General features: G+C 39.9%; 1 protein-coding gene across 4 annotated transcripts in view; it reads right to left on the bottom strand.

Annotated features, from left to right (window-relative positions):
- The window catches only part of AFG2A (AAA ATPase AFG2A), a 312,880-nt gene that overhangs the window by 33,125 nt on the left and 251,789 nt on the right, over window positions 1–27,966 (bottom strand). For 2 of the 4 annotated variants that reach the window (XM_073341065.2, XM_073341067.2), the window contains one exon: window positions 26,409–26,573. In XM_073341065.2, the coding sequence (XP_073197166.1) occupies window positions 26,409–26,573 (165 nt within the window). Of the gene's footprint in view, window positions 1–25,226; window positions 25,441–26,408; window positions 26,574–27,966 lie in introns of those variants that run through there. The other 2 variants (XM_073341066.2, XR_012158550.2) reach the window with 2 other exon arrangements.

The raw sequence follows: 27,966 nt of genomic DNA, 5'->3' as shown, positions 1-27,966 counted from the left end.
TCTATGTTATGAGACTTAACCAAAACTTAAGATAATCCAAATTTTTTGATAGTCATGCATAAAAAATATAAAAAAAGTACAAGATTGCATGAACTGCCTTGGCTTTTATAGTTATTTTTTATTAAATAAAAGTTTGTTTTAAAAACTAGTAACAGAAGTTATTTATTTTTCTTAAAAAGCATCCCTGGATATTGCTTCTACAAATACATTTTAGAATAATGCTGTAAACCTGTCTAAATGAAGTAAAAAAAAAAATATTAAAAAAAAAATGCTTTCACCACATGTTGCTGAGATGGCATGTGAGAGTTTTTGTGTCATCCTAACAAGTGATCTTCCTCACCATGGCAACATGATTCAGAAAAGCATTAAGCATGTGCTTAACTTTAAGCAAATTAATGTCTATCGCTATTGAGCAAAAAAATGTGCTGAAATAACCTGCTGAACAGGGAGGGGTTTATGCAGATATTTTAACTTTAAGCACTTGGTTAAATGCTTTGTTGAATCAGGACCTACAAGTATTTCTCCTCCCTCCCTCCCCCCGACCCCCCGCAAGTATTGATAACAGTGCAAAAGTCAAGATATTCTTTGAAGAATAAGTAATCAGTCTGCCCATTGGCCTTTTCATTTTCCAGTTTCATTTGAACTCCACATACGTGGTATCTGGAAAATTATTTAAAACTACAAATCACTTTTCAACAATTTCTTTTTGACAGGCTGAGGTGGGAAAAGGAAACTAAAACAAAAATTTAAATGTATGTTTATTTTATATTAATATACATATATGTACACATGGAACATACCACTCTTGAGCGGGACCTTGTTTAATGATGGAGAATGAACAACATTTAAAAAAACATATAGAGTTGAAAATGTTCAAACTCCATGGGCACATAAAGATAGCATAAACTGACTATTGCCTGTATCAGTTGGCACCCACAGTTACAAAATGTTATATTAGAGAAGATTCTGGGGATGGGCTCTCAGAGTAGAGGGCATTTGGGGCTTGCCAGTCCCCATGTCAGACCTATCCCACTGCTTCACTTTAAGGATGGGCTCCCAAGAGCATAGGACTTTTGCAAGCTTTGAAAGCTTTCTAGATCAGCTCCAATCCCAATCACCATCAAAGATTCTTACAAGCTAGAAAGTTCTCACTGCAACTGAATGCAGTGGGTCTTTGGCTGGCAGGAAATGCATGAGTGGGGGCTCCTTTAAGGATCCCTACTGCAGTTGGGTTATAAGGGAGGGGAAAAGAGGACTTACCTGAGTGGAACCAAAGGAGGGAACGGGAAGTGGCCAGATTTTTGGGCACTGATCCACCTTGTGCACCACTGGAATACGGTGGGCATTTATACCTGGTGCATCTCAGAAGGAAGCCCCTCTCATCACTAACGGATCAGCAGCACTCATCCTTCCATCCATAGAATCAGAATAGAACTTTTTATGATTCGCTGTAGGCATTGTGCTAGTTGCCTTTTTTCCTTTTGGGGCTGAGAAGGAGTTGTTTGCTTACTGACAGTTTGCCCCAGGTGGGGTGGGTTTTTTTGCCTACTCCACATCAGGGACCCAGTGGGATAAGTAAGGAGGTTATGTCAAGCGTTTGCAACTTAGTAGGTAGCTGGTGTGTCAGGTGTCCAGGGCAGGTAGTCATTGCAGGAGGGGATACGGTTTCCTGATAAACAGGAGTTGGAAGGAGTCTTAGGGGAAATGTATCTCCTAAGGAAGCTGGAATTGAGGCTCTTGATGTCTAGTTCAGAGGGGAGACAGCCCACTCGTTTTTCCAGCCTCTCCCTTAAATTTGAAAAGGGGGAGGGTGACAGGATCCCAGCAGCAGCCTGGGACAGGTTGGGAGGGCTGATGGAAGCCTTCCCGAATAGGTGGAAACAATTAAGGAAAGAATGATGACTTGCATGGTATGATGTATTGTGGGGTGTTTACATATATTTTTAGTGAATAAAGCTGTGGCCTAGTTAAACCACACCTACTGAAATCTTGTTCTGCTTCCTGTGAGGCTGGGAGAACAGTGTTTTGGTTCAGTATAACTACTAAAGGGATATTTAATTGCTCTATGCCTAATGCAGTTGTATTCCTATGTTGCCATATACATGGAAGTATCTATATCCATTCATGTTTCTTCACAAACTAAAAAAAAATTTTTTTTGGGCTACTTCCAAATCACAAGCAGCCTCTGTAATTAATTCCTGTCTAAATACTGCTTACTAAATTCTCTCTCTCTGAAAACTAAGGCTTTTTTTTTTTTCTCATGCTGGTCTTAATTAAATTTTTGCTATTAAATGCTATTTCTAGCATAAGTGACTTAAAAGAAAAAATAACAGTAACTCCCTCACCCAACATGCCTCATTTAAGTGAAAAAAATGCCTGGTAGCTAAAAAGTACTGGCATATTGAAAACCTAATATAATAAAACTCTTGGGTTCTAAGTGGGTGATGTGACGCTGGTTGACCAGGTGCCAACTCATACCAACTCCTGTGGGCCTCACTGAACACCTACAAATGCATAGTGGAAACCAGTCTATGTCACCTGTGTGGTAGTACTGATAAAATAGATATTAGAGTTATAAGACTGTGTCTAGACTGTGAAATGCTTGTAGGACGTCACATGTATTAATCTTCCTTATAATGTCTGTATCCCATGTTATAAGGTAATATTTAAGTGTTTGCTCTGTAACTATAAAAATGTTTGCTAAGACTGTAAAAACCCCACAGCCAGGGGGAAAGAATTAATAGGTGTGAAATACTAGTTTACCACAAGAGGTGTTATCTCCTCCTCCCCAACAAAAGAGAGCCTATAGATACCAGACAAGCCATTGTGGAACAACAGTGGACAAAAGGCTTTGTTGTTACCTTCCCCCACACACCTGAAGAGGGTACATGCACAAGCCCTCATCCCATCACAGCTTGAATGCTGATGGAAGGGAATAAAAATCCCTGTTAAGGAGAAATTGTTATTCCTGTGCCGTTTGAACTCAGAAAGGTGAAGATTTCTAAGCATAAGCAAGGGGTCTCCAGCTGTTAGCTTGGGTTAGCCCTAAAGGACATATAAAGCTTGTATATTACAGCAGCTACTATAATCTTTTGGAACCTAATACTATATCTCGTGTATGTGTATGTTTGCCTGTGTTAAGCGTGTGAATAACTCATTTCTTTTTCCTAGTTAATAAACCTTTAGTTAGTTTATTAGAGGATTGGCTATAAGTGTTGTCTTTGGTGAAAGATCTAAGATGCACTTGACCTGAGATAAGGGATTGGTGTTCTGGGACTGGGAATAACCTGAATACTGATGTGATTTTTTGTATAATGGATCATAGCTCAGTGGTTTGAGCATTGGTCTACTAAACCCAGGGTTGAGAGTTCAATCCTTGAGGGGGCCATTTAGGGATCTGGGGCAAAAATTGGGGTTTGGTCCTGCTTTGAGCAGGGGGTTGGACTAGATGACCTCCTGAGGTCCCTTCCAACCCTATGATTCTATGATCTATGATCTATCACAAAGGCCAGTTTGCCCCAGTGGCAAGATAGACAGAAGTCCCCAAGGGGACTGTCTGTCACTACATGTTAAGGTTGTTATAGTGCTTGAGGAGTTCACACTTGGTACTTGGTTGGTTAAATCTACTTATAGAACATACAACCAATCTGGGGTTTGTGCCCTGCTTCTTGACAGTCTGCCCTGAGGTTGGCAATCATGGGTGAGCCACTCCAGACAGCTGGACAGATGAAAACCAAGGGTTTTAAGCAGGCAAAACATGCCTGCTGTTTGAAAGTAGAGTGCACTCTTGTAGGACATTAAAGTACAGGAAATAACACCAGCAAAAATTGTGGACAGTAAATATATTTGGAATGTTTGTTTCTTTCTGTGTTCTCTAACACCGGTGAAAGAACTATTGTTTTATGCTAAATAAAGTATTTCAAGAAAGAAATACTTTATTTAGGAGTAACAAAGAGAAAGATAAATGGTTACTATCACATATAAAATTCAAAATAAAAGCCGGTCTGTTATCACAGCTCAGATATTAATGTGTGTGTATTTGCTTCTGCTGCCAAGTATTATCAGCGTTGTTCTGACATGTAGGGAACAACCTGTTCTATATGGATTCTGACTGGATAGGAAATGGCTCTAGTTTATCTTTTTGACACTCAGAAGGTTGTTTTGTTCACCTTGAGTAACCACAATGTGAACAATGATCATTTGAGAATACTTTGTATACTTAAGTTTCTGATAAGTCTTATATTCCATCTTCACCAGAGGGTGAGCAGGAGGACGTGGTGATGAATCCAAATGAGCAAGTTAATGTTAGCATGTGAAACAGACATCCCAGAATGCCTCAGGTTATAATATTATTTAAGGCATGACACACCTGTTTGGTTTTCACATGGGTCTACCTTTGTGCTGGGTCTCAGGCAAAGTATTAGGAACATAGGAATTGTCAAGCTGGATTGTTCCAGTGGTCCATCTAGTTCAGCATGCTGTCAATGACAACAACGAACAGTTCTAGATGCTTAAGAGGAAGGTGCATGAAGCCAGAGGAATTATAGAATAATCTGTCCCTTCCATGGTGAAGTTTCTTCCTAACCTCAGTAAACTAGTGGTTGGTTTATACCCTGAAGGTCTATTAATCTTATCTAATATAACTCTAAATTTTCTAATGTATCCATATAAATGAATCCTGGCTACAACTCCAATGACATTTTTCTCAAAATCTCCCTCCATTGCTGTATGCCAGTGCAGTTTCAGCAGTGCTATTGATGATGGGAGCACAAGGGTAGTTTACTCACTGGTACAGCTGTTTATTTAAATGAGATTACACACTTTAGTTAGTAGCTCTGCTACTTCATTTTTACAGTCCTTCAGAACTTTGGGTTGATTGCCATCTGGTTCTGTAGATTTGTTAATCTTAAATTTATCCGCTTGTTCCAGCACATACCCTTCATACTTTAATCTCTGATAGATAATGCCTCATCTTTATAATCAGTAAAGAATAGATCTAGATAGATATCTTTCCAACATCCTGTGTGGTGAAAACTGATGCAAAAAAAAAATTATTTTTTTCTACAATATCCCTATCCTCCTTAATTGGTCTTTTAATTCCCTAGTAGTTCAACAGATGGAATGATTCTCTCATAGGCTGACTACTTCTGATATTCTTAATAACGTATTTGTTTTTTACGTCTTTGTGCTACAAAATCTCTCCTAATTTCCATGCGACATTTTACTTGCTACGATTTATGAGTCTTTCTATTTTTTTCTGCACTATGGCTGAATTTCCATTTTCTAAAGGATATTTGTTTGGCCTGAATAATCTATTGAGTTATGCCATCTAACCATGCTGATTTTTTTTCTTGTTTCTTACTTTTTGTTTGTTTTTTGTATGGGGGAGGAGGTTCTAGATTCCTTCTGTCACTCTGCTATGTTTTGTTGAAGTAGCCAAGGCTCAGCGGAAGCCGGCAACCTTAGAAGCTGGAGATGCCCCAGCAGAGGCGGATGCCAAGGCAACCCCGGAGGCCTCGCAGGGTTCGGAGAAAGGGCAGACCAGAGAAACTAGAGGTAACAGGGAGGCCCAGACCACATCAGCAGGGATGACGGCAGGAAGCAGCCCAAAAGAATCTGACGGCGGACCAGTGAGTGAGCCAAAGCCTTGAGTCAGCGTATTTCGGTAGGAGCCTTTCCCTGCTGACTCAGTGGCCCACGATATGGTCACTACCAGGGTCCTGGGCTGGAGTCTGGTGGAGAGGGAGGGCCTGGATCCCTCTCTGCTGGGGGGTGCAACCTTTCCCTCTATGTCTGACATTGGCTACTAAACCTTACTGCTCTGCAAAAAGGGGCAAAGTTATTGACTTGGGCCACTAGGCCCTACTGCCTTGTGAGAAAGGGCAGATTTCCTGACTCTGGCCATTAGGCCTTACTGCTCTGGAAAAAGAGGAGAAGTTATCGACTTGTGCCACTGGGCCTTACTGCCTTGCAAAAAGGGGTGGATTGATGGACACTGGTCCCTTGGCCTTACTGCCCAGTGACAAGGGCGAATTTATGGACTCTGGCCCCTAGGTCATACTGCCCTGCTGATAAGGGCAAGTGTATGGACTCAGGCTGGGAGGGACGCAGTCGTAAGATACGTATGCCTCCCCCCCCGTTTTTCCCCTAAAAGGGGCAGGCGCACTCATCCTGCACAGGATGGGGTTTCCCCCAAACCTGTCACAAGGTCTCAAATAATAAAAGAAATTATGCCTGCATCCTTTCTGGTTTTGAAATCAATTGTGTTTATTACCTAATAGGTCATATGAAATTATTTATCACATGAATATGTGCAATATCACAGAACCATCAGAGATGGAAAAGATCTATTAGATAATCCAATCCACCTCCAACAAGTGCAGGATTGTTCCCTATCGATAGGGCTCTACCAAATTCATGGCTGTGAGAAAACGGGTTGCCGGGCGGGGGTTTCAAGGTTATTGTAGGGGGGTCATGTTATTGCCACCTTTACTTCTGTGCTGCTTTCGGATCTGGATGGCTGGAGAGTGGTGGCTGCTGGCTGAGGGCCCAGCTCTGAAGGCAGCAGCGCTGCCTTCTGATCTGGGTTCCCGGCCAGCAGCTACCTCTCTCTGGCTGCCCAGAGACTACCTTTCTCTGACCGCCAGCAGCAGCGCAGATGTAAGGATAGAAATACCAGGACCCCCCCCCAAAAAACCTTGCTAGTCTCCACCATTACTCCTTTTTGGGTCAGGACCCTTACAGTTACAACACCGTGAAATTTCAGATTTAAATACCTGAAATCATGAAATTTATGATTTTTAAAATCCCATGACCGTGACATTGACTAAAATGCATGGTGAATTTGATAGGGCCGTACTTATGGAGCATGGATTGGTGGGGAAGGCAGGCAGGGAGAAAGAGATTTATCACATTACTTTTTTAATTCTATCATTTAAAATTAATAAACTTCCTACAGGGGCTCTTCATGGAACTTTTAAACAAGTTTAGTTTAAAAGTGTAATGCACTTGTCATCAAGATATACAGTGCAAAAGGCTACTGTTGATTTCTTTTACTTCTTTTAACTTGTAGCAGTTTATTTAAAATAATTTGAGGTAGTCAGTGGGCCATTGTGTTTACTATAAACACAGACATTTATCAGTGTCCATGCACATCACACAGCCATTATCCAAAATGACTCTGACATACCATCAGAAATTAAGTGAGAGACATGTCATATTACATTGTGTTTCATGGCTGTCTGATCTGATACAGCACTAATGAAACAATGCAATGTGACTTCACCCACATTACACATCCTGACAGCTAATCTGAATTACCTCAAGGTGCTTGAATCAGTAGATAACTCATTACTTGCACATCTTCAGATCTCTGTTTCTGTAGTTGATTTCTACACACAAAAGTACTTTAAAAGAATTTGCTCAACTACAAATTGGAACATTAGTCCTACGTAGGGCAACATAAACCACTTGCCACTTCAAAAACACATGAAGAGCAGCAGGTTTAAAAAAAAAATATCAGTCTGCTCTCCGCTGCCCTTGCTTTTTGGGTAAAGGGAATCTGTGCCGTCATAACCACCCAGAGTATTTAAAAACATGTATTAAATAATAACCCTTATTATATCAACCAAGCAATTTTTTAAAAAGTCTAACAAACAAGAGCTACAATCTATTTTTATCACACTAGATAAACTTTTTGGATAGGTTATAGTATCCTGACCCAAACAGACTTACTTTAATTGCAAAAACAGATCTTTATTTACTCTAAAATAATGAAAGAAAGGAAAATATTTGTATTTGGGACTAACATTTATCAACATAAAGTAGCCCTTTTCTGCTATAGTTTAAAGTAACAGAGGTAATTAAAATATTCAGAAGGCATTTTCACTTCACAATCATGCTTCCTGTATACATTAGTAACAAAAGGCTCACCCTCCCCTTCATTAGCGCTCCACGATAAACAACATATTTCCATATCACATGGTTGACCAGCTCTGATAAACTATTAAGCTTTGCTACAGCACTGATGCATGCAGAAACAACCAAGTCCAGTCAGGAAGTGTATTAATTTGAAACTCGTAAATTAATGACTGAACATTTATATAACCAAGATGGATGAATTACAAGGGAAAAAAAGACCAAAACATAACACTCCCTTATACATTCAACTCGTCATTTCAACTGTAAACAATGAGTCACTAGAAAAAGATCGTCTGAATCCCTCTTACTCTCTTCCCCCAATCTCCAAGGCTGTCAGAAGACACCATCTTTTTTTTTTTTTTTTAATTTAGCTGCAATTCCAGGATGAGAGTATGGATTATATAAATGTAAACAGGAATAAAATATAGGTCTTCCAAAATAAAGACGGCTTTTGAGTTTTAAACCGTATTAATGTATTTTTGTGCATTGTTAACTCACAGGGATGCAGAATGAGGTATGACATGGACTGAACTGGGCAATCTAGACAGGTGTGTAGAATACATATGAATATTCACTGTACTTTATACTTATAAATACATCATGAAGTTATGAAACAACAAAGGGAAGATCATTCATACACTATCATATCTTCAAATAGCAATGTTAAGATTTTAATATAACTGTTCTATTTTTTCCATCAACCAAAGGGGAGAAATGAAGTAGCCTCCAAATCTTTACATATAATTTTTGGCACCTAAAGTTTATTTTATTAACTTTACATTAATTATTTTATGAGAGTTTTACTTCAGCAAGTCAGTTGCATGAAGAAGTTTAAATTTTCAACATATTATTTGTAATAGTAGTAGTATTATGATATCACTTACAAGCTTTAGTCATGGATCAGCATCTCATTGTGCTAGGCACTGTATAATACCCTACTTAACCCTGTACTAGGATAAATACTGTAGTACAGTCTTAAAAGTAACTGAATTTTCTTATCAGAGCTCATTTAAAACTGTTTGTAAAGCACTATCACCAGGATTTATGAGAGATTTTTAAGGTTTGGAATTTATGGGAGAGAAAATTAGAACAATAATTCTGTTCTGCATCCAGTTTTTATTAAATTACTGAAATTTTTCTTAGTGTCAAATTCTGTATCTCCAGTGAAAAAGTGCAGTTCATTACTTTTTTCCCCCGTTTCCCACTCACACCTTACCTAAATAAGCACAAGTGACCAATGAAATTGGAAGATGCCATGAAGAAACAGCACCATAGAACCTGCATCCTTTTCTAGGTTCTGTACAGTGGAAGCAATGCACACTGGAACACAATCTCAACGATACATAGAAAATGATGGGGTCTAAATTAGCTGTTACCACTCAAGAAAGAGATCTTGGAGTTATTGTGGATAGTTCTCTGAAAATATCTGTGTGCAGCAGCAGTCAAAAAAGCTCACAGAATGTTATGAATCATTAGGAAAGGGACAGATAATAAGGAAGAAAATATAATCCCACTACATAAATCCAGGTTACATGCACACCTTGAATACTGCATGCAGTTCTGGTCTCCCCATCTCAAACAAATTACATTAGAACTGGAAAAAGTACAGAGAAGGGCAACAAATATGGTTAGGGGTATGGAACAGTTTTCATATGAGGAGAGATTAAAAAGACTGGGACTGTTCATCTTAGAAAAAAGAAAACTAAGGGGAGATATGATAGAGGTCTATAAAATCATGACCACGGAGAAAGTGAATAAGGAAGTGTTCTCTACCCCTTCATGTAACACAAGAACCAGGGGTCACACAATGAAATTAATAGACAGCACTCTTAAAACAAACAGAAGGAAGTACTTCTTCACACAACACACTGTTAACATGTGGAACTTGTTGCCAGGGGATGCTGTAAAGGTCAAAAGCATAACTGGGTTCAAAAAAGAATTGGATAAAGTCATGGAAGATACATCCATCAATGGCTATTAGTCAAGATGGTCAGGGACACAACCTCATGCTCTGGGGGTCCCAAACTGGGACAGAGGATGGATCACTTGCTAATTGCTCTGTTCTGTTCATTCCTTCTGAAGCACCTGGAACCAGCGACCATCAGAAGCTAGGACACTAGACTGGATAGACCACTGGTCTGACCCAGTATGGCCATTCTTATGATCTTACATTAAGGTTTCTGTACCTTCAGATGAGGGAACTCTACAGAACTCTTAAGTACGTACAGCCACAAATGGGACTGAAGGAGCCTCCAAGTAGAATGAGGGGGTGTATATTTACGGTGTGGCAATATTTCTGCAAGTCCTCATGAACAAAACAGATAAGATTAGTCTGTAATTTACCAGTGAAAAATACTGTCAATAGCATGAGTCATTTAACTCCATAATGACTATACTCAACTGTTATGTTTCATGGCTTCAGCTGGTCTCCTTCAGGGGTCAGAAATGATTTTTTCACCCCTCTGGTGCACAACTGACTAGATGTAATCTCGATTTTTATTTTTTACCTCTTCTTCTGAAGGATCAGAGACTGGTCACAGCTAGAGACAGGACACCAGATAGGGTGGACCAGTATTCTGACGTGCAACACAGAAAACATCTTATTGTAGCTGCCTGACTAGTGTGGATTGCTCATGTGCTCAGGGTCAAAATGATCAAAAGAGAGCAGGATTGGGAAGGAATTTTCCCCCAGGTCAGATTGGCAGGGACCCTAGGGTTTTTCCACCTTCCTTTGCATCATGCGGCATGGCTCACCTGTTGGGATCATCTGGACATGTCACCTAATCAATTCCTTGCCAAAAGATCAGCAGCTCTGACTCTAATGTTGCATTCATACTGAGCGAAGTGCTTTTTTTTTTTGGCGGACAATGTAGCTGTCTAAGTCAAGCACTACTGCAATATCCATCTGATCATCTTTTGGACTGAGTTTCTCCAATAAAAGCAGGCTACAGGCTAGGCCTCTATAATTTCTTAAATGTACCAACAAAGCCCTTAAGATTTTTGTTAAATTTACAATTCAATCCTTGACCTTCTCACTAATGAAAGAAGGGAAGAGAGAAGAGCTGGGCTAAGGGCTAGGTGAACAATTAAAAACCGTTTAATTAAAAAGAAACTAAAACACCACAAGAATTATCTTCAACGATAGGTTATCTTCAATTTGCTGGGGGTTCTCACCAATACTTCTATCTGCCAGTAATTGTTTAATCCAGCTGCCAAAAAGCAATTTAAACTTTACAATTTTATAAAATTTTCTGGAAGCAGTAAATGATAATTTGGAAATTATGCCAATTTCCCATCTAGAAATCTGAGCTACTGTAGTGTTTGTGACTTTGTAGTGAGTACTACTCCGATACAGTACTTAAGAGCTTCTACTGCAGTTTACCGCTGAAAAAGCAACAGAAAAGCTTTTATACAAATAAAAAGATCCTTATTAGGATCCCAAAATAAATTTATATTTGTACTTCAAAACCACAATTTTTAAAATTAATCCATTAGCCCCTGTCTATTCCATGTCCTAGTCAAAGACTTGGAATGGTTGATTAGGTATCATGAACTACTTACTTGGTGGAAATGACATGGAAATCAATTTAAGATGGTGGAAGTTACAGAGAAAAGTAACTTAAAGAAGCAAGATCAGTAAGAGGCTGGAGCTTCTTCTCCCTAACGAATGATTTGGAATCTTTGCTGTGATTGAGGCTTCACTCCTGAAAACAGGCACTTGAGAAATGGAAGTTTATCAGTAGTCTCATGTGTCAGTCTGAACTCATCCATGGATTCACAACATTAATTGTGCTTAGAAAACATCTTAGCCTTAAAGCTGGAGTTCTTATATAAAGGAGATAAGAGCAGTGTAAACAGTGAGGCTTATCAGTGGAGATGGCTAGGTTCTTCTAAGTTACAGAAGGAATTGCTTGTGTAATATCAAATCAGCATTGATTTGAAATTTTTGTTTCCCACATTTGCTTATTTCAGATTTAAACCTTTTATTTAATGAAACCAAGAAGAATTGCTTTGAGCATTCTTGTGAAAAACCTAACCTTGTGGGTTCCTATGAAAGAAGCAAAAAGTTAAATTTTGACACTTTTGTGATTTTTTTTCTACCTTGCTCTAGTTGAAGGTCCAAAGAGTAATGATGGGCCCTTACCAAAGTTCTATTTTTTTTGGTTTTATTACATAAGCAACTGCAAAAGAGCAGCTGGGAATCTATTTATTTGCTTATGCAATGTAATTTGAAAATAATTCACCCCCTTGCATAGTCTTACATAAACATCACTATGCATTTCATGAAACAAAGAGGATTGGTACAGTACAGTGAGAATGCCAGAAAGTTTTGCTTATTTCTATACTTATAGTCAAATGAATATTTAAGAATTACAAATCTGCTTCTCAAATTATTTAAGAATTACTGCTGCATAGCCATGATCTAACCAAGAAGTCAGCAACTTCAGTAGTGCCTTCACAGGTGTTAGGTAGATGCCAATACATTGGCCAAATGAGAAAGATTAATGGGAGATAGTGAGTATTTCATGCAACTATTCCTTTAGAAAAAGAAAAAAACTTAATGACATGAAGTTATATAAGTTCAACCACCCCCCTAAAAATGAACAAGATATAGGGCACTTGAAATCCCAAATAATTTACATAGACATGAGAACACCTTCCAAATAGGAGCCACATTCTACCCGCATTACGAGGAAATCGTAAGAGCCTTGGGGTTTTATGTATACCGTTCAGAAAAAAATATAGCATATTATAGTTAAAATGAAAAACCTCCACTCCAGACATTATCTGAACAGTGACTAGACCGCCACAAATTGAACTGAACATTTATGTTAGAAAAAATAAATTTCAAATTAAAAGATAAATTGTCTGCCACTAAAGTAGCTGATTGGAATTACGTACAGACACAGCATCCATAACAAAAGACTGAGTTTGATATTCAGTACAATACACAAACAAGATACTCCTAGTCAGATAACAGAATTGTTGATTTTGTCAGGTACAAAGATTAATGGATATGGAATGTGCACAACAGAAACAAGGGTTCCACTGATGACTATGAATTGCAAACATCCTAAATTATATGTACACAAACATACACATATATATACACTGCACAGTTCAATGAAGTGCAAACAGGAAGCTATCTAATTAAAATACGCTATCTTTGGTCACAGCAACAGTACTTAAGTGCATTAAGCCAATCAATTATAACCCTTCCTCCTGTTCCTACATATCCTCGTCTCCTGAGCGCCAGCATCTTGTTAGTGTTCCTTGCAGCTTGACAGCAACTCAAAATAATTGGCACAGTACCAGAAATGCAAGTAGGGCAGCACAAGGTGTTCCTGAGTATGGCTTATAGTTTGTATAAACATCCTATCTGAATTAGCCTTCAGGTAATTGTAATTTAAATGTTCTCAATGCCAATAAGGTAAACATTTGAAGCTTTATTTTGGGGCTGAGAGGGTGATAGTGGATTGGTCTATTAAGGAAAGGGTAGAACTGAGTGTTTGTGTACCTAGACATCAAGAGTTTAAGAAAGCTAAACACTGAAATCTTGTTGTTCAATGACAAGAAATAGCACTGGTAGTTGTAATGAACACTTTAGTAAACCTTCTAGTCATATCTTTGTCTAGGGCATAAAGAAAATGCTATGGACATTTAAACACATTCAGTTATTTTTCTTTTTGCAATATGCACACTGGCAAAAATCAATAGACCTATGGAATGTTATTCAAAAAAGTAGGACTAGGATCCTCAGCTAGCATACTTTATTATAGCTACATTGATTTCAACAGAGCTACAACAATTTATACAAATCGAGGATCTGGCTCCTACAGTCCCAGTGACACTGTCTAGGAAGGCACTTCATTCTCTATCAAATGCAATGACTTACCTGGTGACTTAGAATTTTTAGGCTTTGAATTAAACCCAAAGCATCAGATCAAGAAAAAAGCCAGAAATAACCAAACTCAGTCAAATCAAATCCATGTTATTGTAGTGGAAGAAATTAAATCTCAACGGTATGCTATTGTGCTATATATAGTTTTTGCCCATAAGAGCAGCTGCCAATTCTACCACTCTAAATCATGGAAGTAAATACTGGTGGGACAAATATTTCTGTACAGAACATAAATTCAATCAGACAATACTTATACATTTAGATTACATCAATAAAAGACTTTAAAAAGAGGCATCTAATCAAAATATTTGACTATTTATTGTCTACTCTGCCATGAACACGGCTCATCACAAAATCAGTTCGTCTCTGTTTCATGTGCCTCCATATGTGACAATTTGTCTCCTGAATGTGGAGATATAAGATTTTTCAAAACTGACCAGGATAGTTTGAGAAAAACAATAGATAATTTTTTAAAAAATCTGCAACAAATAACTCACAGGCAAAATATAAAAACAAATAAGAACAATAGCAGCAACCCATTATTTCCCTCCCAGAATGAAGTCCCATCTGCTTTTAAACAGCAACATGTTTTTCCATTACTCAGAACCACAGCCAAGTACAGGACAATAAAGCAGCATGGCCACAGGGAAGAGCAGAGGGCAGCAAAGATAGATAATAGATAGCTAGTTTCAGTCACTTTTTCTGTAGCCCCGGCTTAGTTACAGCATCCCCCATTGTGCTGGTGACACGCTTCCTTCTGTTATGCTCTATACCAGAGGTAGGCAAACTTTTTGGCCTGAGGGCCACATCTGGGAATAGAAATTGTATGGCGGGCCATGAATATTCACAAAATTGGGGTTGGGGTACGGGAGGGGTGAGGGCTCTGGAGTGGGGCTAGGGATGAGGGGCTTGGGGTGCAGGAGGGTGCTCTGGGCTGGGACCAAGGAGTTTGAAGGGTGGGAGGAGGATCAAGGCTGGAGCAGGGGGTTGGGGAATGGGGGGAGGCTCAGAGGGTGTAGGCTCTGGGTGGTGCTTACCTCAAATGGCTCCCGGCAGCAGCAGCATGTCCCTTCTCCGGCTCCTATGTGGAGGCGCGGCCAGGCAGCTCTGCACGCTGCCCCATCTGCAGGCACCGCTGCGGTTCCCAGCCAAAGGGAGCAGCGGGGTGGTGCTTGGGGCAGGGGCAGCATGCAGAGCAGAGCCCCCTGGCTGCCCATACGCTTAGGAGCCGGAGTGGGGTCATGCCACTGTTTCCGGGAGCCGCACAAAGCGGCCCCCGACCCTGCTCCATGGCTGGAGCGCTGGAGCAGAGCAAGCTCCAGACCCCACCCCCAAGTGGGAGCTGAGGGCTGGATTAAAATGGCTGGTGGGCCGCATCCGGCCCACGGCGCATAGTTTGCCCACCCCTGCTCTATACAGAGGCATATTTGACAACTTCTGTGTACAAAGTAGTGTGGAAAAGTGGGGGAAGAGAAAAGGGGAAGGAGGCAAACAACAGAGTTAGTAGGTAATATTCAAATTGTACGAGGAGTTAGTATCACTCCTGTAGCCATGACTGTATTGATTAACTTCATGTGGACTGATATTTAATAGCAGTTTTTACAAAACGTGTCTAATCTTGTTAGTACTGAGCAGCTCTAGCAACGGAATATTGCTCATCCAGCCTGTAGTTGATACTCACCCCTCTCCAAACAGGAACACTTCCACTCCTTCCCACTTTTCTGCCCACTGCCATCACTCCCAAACCTTCACTCCACATTCCTCTGTTCCTAAGGGAAGGCACCGCTAAGTTACCCTCTCCTCAACAAACAAAGGGAGAAACCACTCACTCCTTTAACCCAATTCCCTCTGTTCCTATAGGGACCATCCCACCCCACTCTCTCTAGCTCTCTTTACTTATAGAAGCGTACAAACCCCATCACTGTCTCAATTTTTCTCCCTGGATGGAAGGATGCAACACACAATGTTCCACCTTTACCATTTCCTAAGTACATGTGGGGGCACTTACACAAACATTTTCACTGAGGGTTTTTTTGTTTGAATAGAAAAGACATTCCCCCAATCAGGAATGAACCGGGATTGTCTACTGTAAACGCACAACAGCAAAAATACCTAATGTTGCAAGTGCTACAACAATTATGAACTTAATCTTCCAAAAGTATCTCACATGGTAATATGGAGGGAAGAGAAGTAATTGGACTTCTTGATAATCTTGCTGGAGCTAGTATCCTGGTGTGCAAATCTTTCGAGATATTTGTGATGCATTAAATTCTGTGATATCCAAGCACTTGTGTTGGTTCTGCTAAGCAGGGGGTTACAGGTCCTATCAGCCCACTTCCCACAGCACATCCCCTTCTTCTAGCCAGGTAAAGGGAAACCTCCTGAACCAGGAAGTACCCAGGCTCTATTTGGAAGTGGTGGCCACATGGTCAGCAAGGAGATGCCCAGAAGCTGAAAGAGCATCCAGGTGGCAAGCAGGGAACTTGAGATAAGTTGAATTCAGAGCTGAATCCCCAAGAACTGTACAATGAGCTGTGTGTGGAATAGGCAGTCACTGCTGGATGGTACAACTGAGTACAGGTCTGCATGGGACCTATGGGGGAGCAGCAATGGCTGGGCAGTGAGCCAGTGCAGAGGGGCTCCAATGAGAGACACTAAGCCTTGCCTGGAAACATGACAGCACCCTATTTGCTTGGAACGGAGACTGACCTGGAGAGGACACCTCTGGCACTAGCCCTGAGAAGGTCTGACTCTCGAGTGGACTGCCCCAGTGGACAAAACCAGAACAACTAATCCTCACTTGGAACTGAAACTGTTTAAGCTGCAATCGTTCCCTTCCTGCCAGCCCTGGTAAAATACCCTTTCACTTAGCCATGTGTCCGAGTGGTTATTGCAACCCACAAGGGCTAGTGCCTACAAGGACTACCTGCTAACGAACTTACAGTGCTTGCCTCCAAGTTGTGGTACACCTGGCACACTATTGGCACCTTAGGGGTTTCATGTGCTGAGCAGCCCCACTAATTACACGTCTTCTACACATGCAGGGTTCTCGTGAGAACAGTGGAAAACAATGGTTTCATGAGAAGTCCTGTGAAACTAGTTACTTTCTTAAAAAAACCCCACAAATCTCTACAGTGATTCACCTCATTTATTCTGAACACATTGTGAAAACATTTTGAATGCCAGCTCTTTCCTCATCTTCTATCCACCTGTGCCAAACACACATCCTCAGAGCTGATAAAAGTGAGTACGAAGGTGATGATCCCACTTCACCTTTGTTGGATGGGAGTCCTAGTTTTTCCCCCTCACCCACCCAAGCATTTTCAATTCACAATGATTGAAACAAACAATTTTGATGCACCACTCCACAAAAAACTTAAGGAGGTACGTTTGAGGGGATGGGCACTTTAATGTTGCCGCTTGTTGGTCTCACGCGGCTCAACCTTAAAAATATTTATTGCTCAATAATACTTTATGTTGAGCAAAATGTACCTTCTGCAAATACTACGCCTGCCAGAAGAGTCAACTCTGAGTAATTCTGGTCATGGACAAACTAGATATTTCCCACAAAGTACATTCTCCTACCATACACTTAGTCTGAGATAGAAACATTGGCCATGATATCTGAAAAGTTCAAATTTAGGTCCCAGTCTTGTGAGGAGCTGAACATCTGTGAGGTGCTGAGCATCTTCAATTCCCACGGACTTTAATTGGAGTTTTGGGGATTCAGCATCTTGAAAACTGGGTCCTTAAAGGCAAAACAACATGTGCTCATGTTTGAAAATGAGAATCAGATGCTAGGATGATTGTTGAAGCAAGATTTTCACAATAGGTGGCAATAATAATCAAAACGAACAATGCAGCATTTTTTTCTCATATCTTGTGTTGTGTTGCATGATATAAAATGATATAAACTTGTGTTGCATGATATAAAATGGGAGAGAGCAATCACATTTCTTGTGCCCCATTCACATTTCTTCCCTGACAGTTCCCTTTGTCTCCTTCAGCCAATCCCAATATTGTGCCTTTCTTAGGCCAACATTCATGATTGATTCAGTCTCCAGGTTAATGTTAGCCAAACATCCCTCACTGTCCTTTAATGAAAGCTTTTGAAAATCCCACTGCATGAAGAACTGCAAGTATAAACACCACACCTGTTCTCATTTGCTCGAAATCATTTTGTTCTTTATCCCAACCTCTCATACCTTTAGAATGTATGGTCTTTAGGGAAGGAACTCTTATTTAAACACTGACATCATGTAGGGAATTCATGATGTAATATACAATCACTTTTTATTAGCATGGTGGCTTCTTTAATACTACTAGTAGTGAAATGAAGTTTTTATAAGTTCAGATTTTAAATACTAGCAAACTAGCCCCTGCATTTTGGAATGAGCACTCTAAGATAAAGAGCTTTGTATTACAGCTAGTGTGCTGCTGCAAAGATCCTTTTCTGGCACCAAACAGGCTTTCATTTGAGCCAGAGTGAAACTTGGTTGGCATTTTGTTTCGCATTCTCTATGTTCCTTCTGTGAGTTATTGCAAAGTGAGAAAGATACATTTACATCAACTCTTCTACTTCGACTAAGGATAAATGAAAGATTTATGGGTCCCTCTCATTACTGTTATTTCCTGTAAGCATGGAAACCGATATACTATAAATATGCCAGATGTTGCTCTCACACCACAAACTGCCTTCCATAAATTTTAAAATAGACAATCCCAGAGCTAATTTTTCATAAACATATTTGTCCTAAGGAGATATTGGTACTATCCAAAGTGTTTCAATTTTTATGATTTCTAACCAGATCTAAATTCAAAAACACTCCATATACTACTTAAATTGCCACTCACAATCTCCTTCCTTGCTGTTGCCTTTTGGATTTTAATCACAACATTCTTTTGAGTCAGCGGCGCAGGTAGTGAATGGGAGCCCTCTTGCCCTTCTGTTTTTCCCTTTTTTTATTCAGCTAAATTCTTGAATTAAATATTTCAACAGTGAAAATTACATTTCCTGTCCCCACTCCTCCCTATTCAGAGCTCAAATTCCCTATTTAGTTTGTGAAGGAAGGTGATAAAAAACTAAATAAAAAAAAGATTGTAAGTCAAACCTACTACAAAGATCAAAATTTGTATTTAAAAAGGCAGGTGTCCCTCTTCCTCTGTGCCAAGACATGTTCCAGCTACAACCTCTCTTCTTTTCTGATTCAGACAATATATAATTTCAACATTAGAGAACAAGCAATTTGCTCAGATATTGTCCATATGATTTCGTTTTTACTTGCACAAGAAAGTGCTCTGGGGCTTTTGATGGTTTGTATTTGTGATTATAACAGAGAACAGAAAATGACTGAGAAAACCTAATTTTGACCCCTATAAGACAAGGATAGTGTGACTGAGCTTTTATTAAGGCAGGTATTTTATAATTCAAGGCTGCTATATTAAAGGACTGCTCCATTGCAGGAAATTTATGGGGTCCAAGGAGTGAGATTTAAGGAACTTGCATTAGCTGGCAAATATTTTAAAAAATACTTATTCGTTGTGATTTTCAGTGAGTCAATCTGTTTATTTACAGGAAGCGGTTAGAAACAGATCACATAGGCTACTCAAACTTGTCCCTAGAACTTCTTAGTACTAGATATTACAGTGAAAAGCACCTGGAAAAAAATGAAGGTTAGATAGCTAACATAATAGTCATGTAAAATATTATTTTTCTTTTTTAAAAAAATAAATGTAGAATAAACTTCTCCAGAAGTTCTGGGGTCCAGAAGGTAAGCCTAAAATTTCTGTTTGCAGGTATCATATTAACATAGAAGCACCCAATAATGATTTCAGTTTTATAAAGACAAGCTCTTTTGTAACTAGATATGCTGTCCCATTTGTACTAATTAAAGGGCAGGAACACTAAAAATAACTTTGTAAAGAATTAGTTATGCCAAGGTCTTTGTTGTTGTTATTTTTAATCTTAATAATAACATATGCTTACTTACTGTATCTTTCTCAACCCTTCCCCTACCGCTACCCCTTGTTTGGAGAGTCCAGCAGCCATTCTGGTCAACCTTGCTTTAGTGTCCTTACCAAGTTTTTTTTTTTTTTTTGGTGGATTTGGTCTCTCAAGACCATGAGAATGTCTTAAGAATCTGCCTGACGACACTATCACTGCTTAGCATTTTAAAATATCAACATTTCATCCCACCGTTGCCACCACGAGACCCCTACAATAAGTAAGAGTTTGCGTGATCTGAAGTGTACAAAATCAAGGTAGAAGAGTTCTGATACATGAAATGCCTGTATTTAACCTTTGCAATATCAATCAACAACATTACATATTTGGATAATAGGAGTATATGAGGAAAGGGAGTGGGGGTATAGCATGGACCTCAATTTTCATTTGATACAGTGAGAGGAGCTCCCCCCCATCTCTTAACTCCCGGATACTCTACAAAGAAGAACCCTCAATGGGAGGAAAATGGCATGTCGCTAACACCACTGCTATCTCTTCTTTGGTCGCTGCAGGAGACAATAGCTCGCCTGTATAACATCCAGGAGTCTGAGGACTTTGACAGCACTGCCCATGATTTCTCCCATGCTTTCAACATGGTGGCACACTCTGATTGTACATAGCATGCAGCCATGATGTCACCCATCAGAGAGAGAGAGTGAGTTTGCAGAATCTTCAACACAGTTCCTTGGCTGAGGCCAAAATAGGAAGTTACAGCATCACAGCCTGAGAGTCCATGGACAGCTAACAGTCCTGATACAGTGTTCCAGTGTTGCTCTGCAGCAGCATGGATATCTATTACAGCTCTCTTGGATTGTGGGTTTCTGTTAGGCTCTGTTTGAGGAAATTGTGCAAGAGTAAGATAAATATATCAGCATCATCTGATAATACTAATATTCCCACCTGTCTTTTGCAGCCATTATCATTTGTTGTATAAGATGTTGTCGGCTTTGTAACGTGAGATGAATATATATCTTTCCCTGTTCATCACCTTACCTCCTTGGTGTATTTTCAGATGGGGTGTTGTCTCTGTCTGTGATGACTAGCTTGTGCTTTAGTGTGTGTCACTGGTGAAACATCTCATCTTGAATGAATCAATTATGTCAATCAAATGTTTCTTATTTTCCGTAAGTGTCAAGGCAACTGTGTATTTGTATTCAACTGATGTACTCTGCTTGCTTCTGAAGCTCTGCTAGATCTTGTGACACTCCTCCTACTGAAGACTTTGTATCTGTCAAAGATATATACAAGGTATACATCATTTGGGGCTAGCTTGTATTCAATGTAGACTCAAACTGGTCACAAAGTCCTTGATGATTCCACTTGCTGGCCTGCGTACTGCCCAAAGAACTGCGGAACCATCAATGATTGTGCAGGTGACTTCTTGTGAAATATGTTTAGTTGACATCTCTGTCTGCAGCTGCTTCTATCGCTTAGATTTATCCTTGGCAATCCTCATGTCATCAGAGTCAGTAAACATTGACACAGGTACAGGAACCAACTCATGTGACAAAATATTCTTGCTCTCAACCTCTTGTGAAATTGCTTGTTAGCCTATCATTCTTGAATAGATAAGGTTAGTGTCAAATACCTTTGTTGGCCTAACCTGTCTGTGCTTTTTTTTACCACTGCGTTTCTGCTATCCTTGGTATTGTGTCATAGAACCCTGTGGGCCAGCTACATTCAAATTCTTGCATTTGGCAAATTCCAATTGTAACTGCGTTATCTACACTGACTGATGATGGTGTCACTCTGTCAAGGACAATGTTTAGTACTGCGTCTGGGTGTTTTTACAACTGACACCCTTTATTATTGTTCTTGGGTGCTCAATGGGGTCTCATGGATCAATGCACATATCTCACTTCTTCCTAATGGCTTCCCTGTCCCTTGCACCTGCAGCAATGCTTGACTTCATTTCTCTGGTAGATCTCTTGAATTTGTGCCTCTTTGGTGTTATTTAGGTTTGCAATGTCTTCCACCAGCCAGCTGCATATGTGGAGGCTAGGAGCTCAAGTCCTGAGAGTCTCTGGTTTCAGTATGATTCCAATGATGTCACAATAACCATGAGCATACCTCGGTTTCAATGTACCTGTCACTCCATACACCACCATTCTATATTCCTGGTGCATGAAGAAAACAGCTGACTGTGTGTGAAGTTTTCATTACAAAATAACTGAAATTCAATGAAAGTGATTTCACTGTCACCTGGTGTGTAAATCAGGAGGGAAATGGTAATAAGTGCTCATATTTCAAAATGCTCAACAGTGAAAAGGTGTCATCAAAAAAACTGTAGTGTACAGTTGCATCTGAAGAAGTGGTTCCTTATCCACGAAAGTTTATGCCCAAATAAATCTGGTAGTCTTTAAGGTGCCACCGGACTCCTCATTGTTTTTGTGAATACAAACTAACATGGCTACTCCTCTGATACAAGGCATCATCAGGCAGTTTCTTTGACTTTAGGCTCTTGAAATTCAGAATTTACAAAAAAACCCACCACTGTATGGACACTAAAACAAGCCACTGCCAAAAACTTGCAAACTACCATACTGAGAGAGAGGAGGATGAAGGTAGCAATAGAGCAGAGTCACACAGCTTCCTTTTAGTGGTTCTGCTATGTCAGAAGGCAGCAGCTCTGAGGATTGTCAGCAGAACTTCCTAGAAGGGATCTGGAAACAGGGGAAGGGACTGACTGCTTTCAAGAAATATGAAGCATTTTAGAGAGACTGTAATCCAGCCTAAAAGCAGGGGCAAGATAGACATCTGGTTAAGCCAGACCTGGCATGGCTGCAGACAGACCTACCATGTGAATAGCTTGGTCCTGGCAACTGCAGGGAAAATTTGCCAGCAATTCTTAGAAAAAGGGAAATGCCTTTAAGGGGGGGGGGGTCTATAGCCAGAGAAGTCTGTTTGGGGAGGGAGGGCACACACTTCAGCAAAGATTTGGGTCCTGGCTCCTAGAAGGCTTTATTCTTCCTCACTCCATCACTTGGCACAGGAGGCGAATCCAATCACAGTATTCAAACATTTGTCAAAACAACTTCATGTCACTCACACTTTAAGCCATTCAAATGATCCTTTAAGTTTACTTTAGGCATTTTAGGAGCCATAAGCATATATGCTGAACATACATCAGCATCTGTGTAACTAGACAAGGGCCTGAGACGTTAAGATTAGATCTGAAACCAAACCTCTCCAGAGTTTGGGGGTGTTCAGTTATAGGGGTTTGTTTGGTCCAATATCTGTTGTGTAATATAGACTGACACATGACAAACTCTCAGTTAAATAATATGAACTTTTTGATTTTAGCATTACACTTATAAGGGAAGGAGGGGACTTCACAATTTACTTGTAACTCTTCCTCTCATTATTTATGTCGGTTCTTCTCACAAATGAAATGCTGAAAAATAAGTACAGTAAAATTTCAGTTATCCTAATTCCCTTTATCAGAAACTCCTAATTATCCGAATGCACGTTGTGTCCCCGATGCAGCCCCATATGAGTTAATCAGCCACCAATACAATGTCAATTACTTTCTTAGTGCCTGTTAGCACTAATCAACAGTTTTGAATTTGTATAGCAGTTCTGAGCGGTTACCTCCAGCTACTGAGACCTAGCAGCATCCTGTTTCAGATGCAAGAGCAGTTTGGCAGGAAAATGTCAAAAGAAAACAATCTGTGTTGGATCTAAAACAGAAACTACAGATTCCAAAGGTCCTAGAAAGGGGAGAAAAAGTTGTTGATGTAGTGCACCACTGCAACATTGGTAACTCCACCATCTGTGATAGCTGGAAGGCAAGGGACAAGCTGCAGAGATTTGCTGCAGCCGTTGGCACAATGATGACAAGTGACAGACTGTGATGAATCATTTTCATAAAAAAGATAAATAATTCAGAATTAAATTATGTCCACTGTGATAATACAATTTTGATATTTTAATAGACTCAATAAAGTTGTTTATTTACTCTGTAATAAAGTACATAGTATTAAGCAAACATCTGCATTGCTCCCTTCATTTCCCGTATTTCTGTATCAGTGAAAATGTAGCTCAAAATAGCACTTCCGTTTATCTGCATGCCTGGTTATCCAAAAGTTTCAGATGTCCCCCAGACCATTCGGATAAATGGGAGAGTATGTACATTATTTAGCAGACTATCTTGATACATCATTTATGTATATGTTCTTTAGATAATGACAAGGAGTGATGAGTTTCCACTCTGTGCACTAACCATGGCACAAGGAGGATGTAACAACAAATATGTTCATTAAGAGAAAGGAAACACGCACACCCAGCAGATGAACAGAGATACTTCTGAGGGTCATAAGTGATGATAGGAAAACATACAAATATCTGATCTGAAAAAATGCCATGCACGGAGGCTAGATGAATGCTATTATTACTCACTGTGCTATTTTTACTTAGATTAATCTGTATTACTCACTATCTATTCAGCTCATTTTGCAATAGTTCAACACATCTCTACAAGAAGCTCCCTATTTATACAGCATCTTATAGACACAAAACCAAGTGTGTTTCCTATTTCTTTGGTATACAAAAGGGTAGAACAGTGGATATGGGAACTTGCCATTCAACAGCGGAAATTATTTGTAAAGCTGGAAACTGGAGACACCAGGAAGAAAAGGCCTTAATGAAACAGTGCACTGTCAGTGCCAACCATCAGACATTTTACATACACTTCCAAGGAACACTCACTTTAGAAGTTCTCTTTGTGCTGGTTTTCTCTGTCACTATTACTATACTTCATTGAACAATAAAAAATAAAAATATTAACACCATCATAAATAAGATTACAATATATGCTATCCCAAGAACAGTTTTTTGAGCAGATGCAATCAATGACAAGTTAGGTTATTTTGATTTTGACTCTGCACAAAGCCACAGTCAAGGGGCAGATGCTTCTCTGTGAGCATCAGTTAAATTACAGGAAGTCACCACTTGTGCGTTAGCTGAGTCAAGTTCAATAGAATCCCCCAAATATCCTGAATTTCTGGTATCATGCACAGCAGTTGCACTCTGGGGAGAGGATACTTTTCAAAAATTTTATTTTATCTTCTCAGACGCTTATAACTTGGCCAAATTTGGGTGAATTTTCACAACAGATGGCAAGAGGCACATCCCTGATACCAGGCATCATGCCAAATTTCCAGTCCTTGTTCCAAAGCATGGAGGAGCTAGCGCTTCTCAACATAATGATTGCAAGAGGTTTTTTTTTAAAAATGTGGGAAACAACACGTTTTTCCTATCTTCGTTCTGCGGCAGACAGCCAACATGCAAAATTTCAGCCTAAATGGTTTAAGACTGGCAAGTTGAAAAGCAACTGAAAACAGGTTCTTACAATAGAAAGTTTTAGACAACCTTAACTACAGGCAGCTCCTACCACCTCCATCTACAATAACTGTCCTAGTAGAATCTAAGTATAGGCAATGCACGTAACATGCCAATAGTTAAGCATGCCCAACATTTTCCATTATAAGACCCTTTTTCAGTTCTTCTGCAACAAATACAACACAGGTCCTATACACCAGAGCCTCATTCACGACACAGCCTTTATTAATTTTTAGAACATTGTCCATCCTGTACACTGAATGAAGCAGGGGTCCTGTGGAAAAAATAGTAAGTGATTACATAATTAAAACCCAGGTCATGTTGCATATGCACAAGGGGACCAAATGAAGGTGGCCTGGGCAGCCTTAATTCTGGCATTTCCTAATTTTTGAGTGTTTGACTTTGCAACCATAATAACATTCTTTTAACAGTTTTTTTTTTTTTAACATTTAATTTAACTAAATAAAATGAGGAAAGGATCACAGGTTCTACAGAGAAACTGAATTAACTAGTAAGCAAGGACTACATGGTTGCCATTAAAATGCCAATATTTATCAGCAACTACCACACAACAGTATCTGAACTATGAGTTTTCCCCCTATTATTAGAATAGGAAAGAACTGTGGTAACTGTGTAACATCTGCAGACAAAAGCTGACCTTTTCATAGGGAATTCTGTAAGCTGGAAAATAGAACTACCTTGCTCTCTCTCACAGAGAAACCTATAAAGGGGTGCTGGGGAAGAAATTGTCTGAAACTAACTCCTCATAGAGATTCCCCCACAATATTCCATGGCTGTCTCCCTCCACACCCATCAAACATTAAAGATGCCCATAGATCTGTGGGAGGCCAGAGCCAATCATTCAGAGGACCTGTGCCTTCACACTAAGTTTGCGCCCATCCCCACAACCCAAATTTCCTGTTAGCATGATTCCAATACAGCCATCTTCCCAGGGACCATCCATCCATCCCATCCCCATGACCATGGCTTTGTTTGGAACCACTGGTGCAGTGGGAACTTCATGGTAAAGATAACAGCCTAAGACTGTACTATTTTTTCTGGGCAATCTCCAAGGAACCTGACAAATAAGGAAAGAATATTGTATTCTCAAGTAGGTATATATATATTTGCCTTTAGAATTCCCCTCACTCAAGTAAGTTGATGGTATTTGTGTTAGATTTTTCAGAAGGATAGTTCTGCGTTTTCACTCCCCAGCCACCAGCAGAGTACAGAACGTTTTACCTCTGCTCCTGAATATTTCTGCGTCTGTAAGACGAGCTCCTCTAAGCAGACTTCATCACTGACTGGCATGGAGCGAAACTGAAGTTTAAAGATTTCTCTTCGAGTTTTGGTATCTGGCAAAGGCACATAGATGATGCTGTCAATTCGTCCAGGTCTCATCAAAGCCTATAAGGAAAACATCACACAAAACCAGTTAACAAAAACGAAGCAACTCAATAATAAAAATCACACATGGAGGATTTTTCCCTCTGATTATACTAACAGTTAGGCCATCAATATATAGCATTATGCTTGTATATTAGGATTTTTCAGTAAATGAAGAGAAACCAATGCTATTTCTCAGATTCCAATAGAGCCATGTATTGAAACCAAAGTATAACTGACATTTTCCTAAAAATAATCTAAGACTTGTTTCAAGGAGTGTTGGAACCTGACAGATGGATAAATGGCTATTCTTGCCACAAGTTATGATCTTCAATTAAAACTACAGCAATAAAGTTAGAAAATATAAATGTTACACATCCTTGTTATTTTGCACTGATCTAACGTCTTGTCAGTCTTTAGAACAGAAAGAAAGGTAATCCTTTTAACCCCCTCTTTTTTTTTTAAAGACAGAAAAGGTAATGGTAGGCAGCAACCAATGACATTCAGTTTCAATAACGAAAAACATGAAGTTTCACGAACTCTGTAGCTTAATAATTCTGATCATCAGTATAGTCCGATCTCAGTGGAACAGTTTTTTCTTCTCCTGTGCCACAGGACACAAATTAAACAAACGAAGAGAGCTACAATCTAAGTCCCCAATCTGGCAAAGTCTTGGCCCTGGTCTACACTATAAGTTTAGGTCGAATTTAGCAGCGTTAGATTGATTTAACCCTGCACCCGTCCACACAATGAAGCCATTTTTGTCGACTTAATGGGCTCTTAAAATCGATTTCTGTACTCCTCCCCGACGAGGGGATTAGCGCTGAAATCAACATCGCCGGGTCAAATTTGGGGTAGTGTGGATTCAATTCAATGGTATTGGCCTCCAGAAGCTATCCCCCAGTGCTCCATTGTGACCGCTCTGGACAGCACTCTTAACTCGGATGCACTAGCCAGGTAGACAGGAAAAGCTCTGCGAACTTCTGAATTTCATTTCCTGTTTGGCCAGTGTGGCAAGCTGATCAGCACAGGTGACCGTGCAGATCTCATCAGCAGAGGTGACCATGCAGTCCCAGAATTGCAAAAGAGCTCCAGCAAGGACTGAACGGGAGGTACTGGATCTGATCGCTGTATGGGGAGATGAATCCGTGCTATCAGAACTCCATTCCAAAAGATGAAATGCCAAAATATTTGAAAAAATCTCCAAGGGCATGAAGGACAGAGACTATCACAGGGACCCGCAGCAGTGAAACTTAGGAACTTAGGCAAGCCTACTAAAAAACCCAAGAGGCAAACGCCCGCTCAGGGTCAGAGCCCCAGACATGCCGCTTCTACGTTGAGCTGCATGCAATTTTAGGGGATGCTCTTACAACTACCCCACCCCGTCTGTGGACACCTGCAAGGGGAGAGTCTC

This window comes from Lepidochelys kempii, chromosome 4, assembly GCF_965140285.1.
Source record: "Lepidochelys kempii isolate rLepKem1 chromosome 4, rLepKem1.hap1, whole genome shotgun sequence".
Lineage (NCBI taxonomy): Eukaryota > Metazoa > Chordata > Testudines > Cheloniidae > Lepidochelys > Lepidochelys kempii.
Note: the sequence above shows the minus strand (reverse complement) of the source record. Positions and strands in the feature narration are given on the sequence as shown.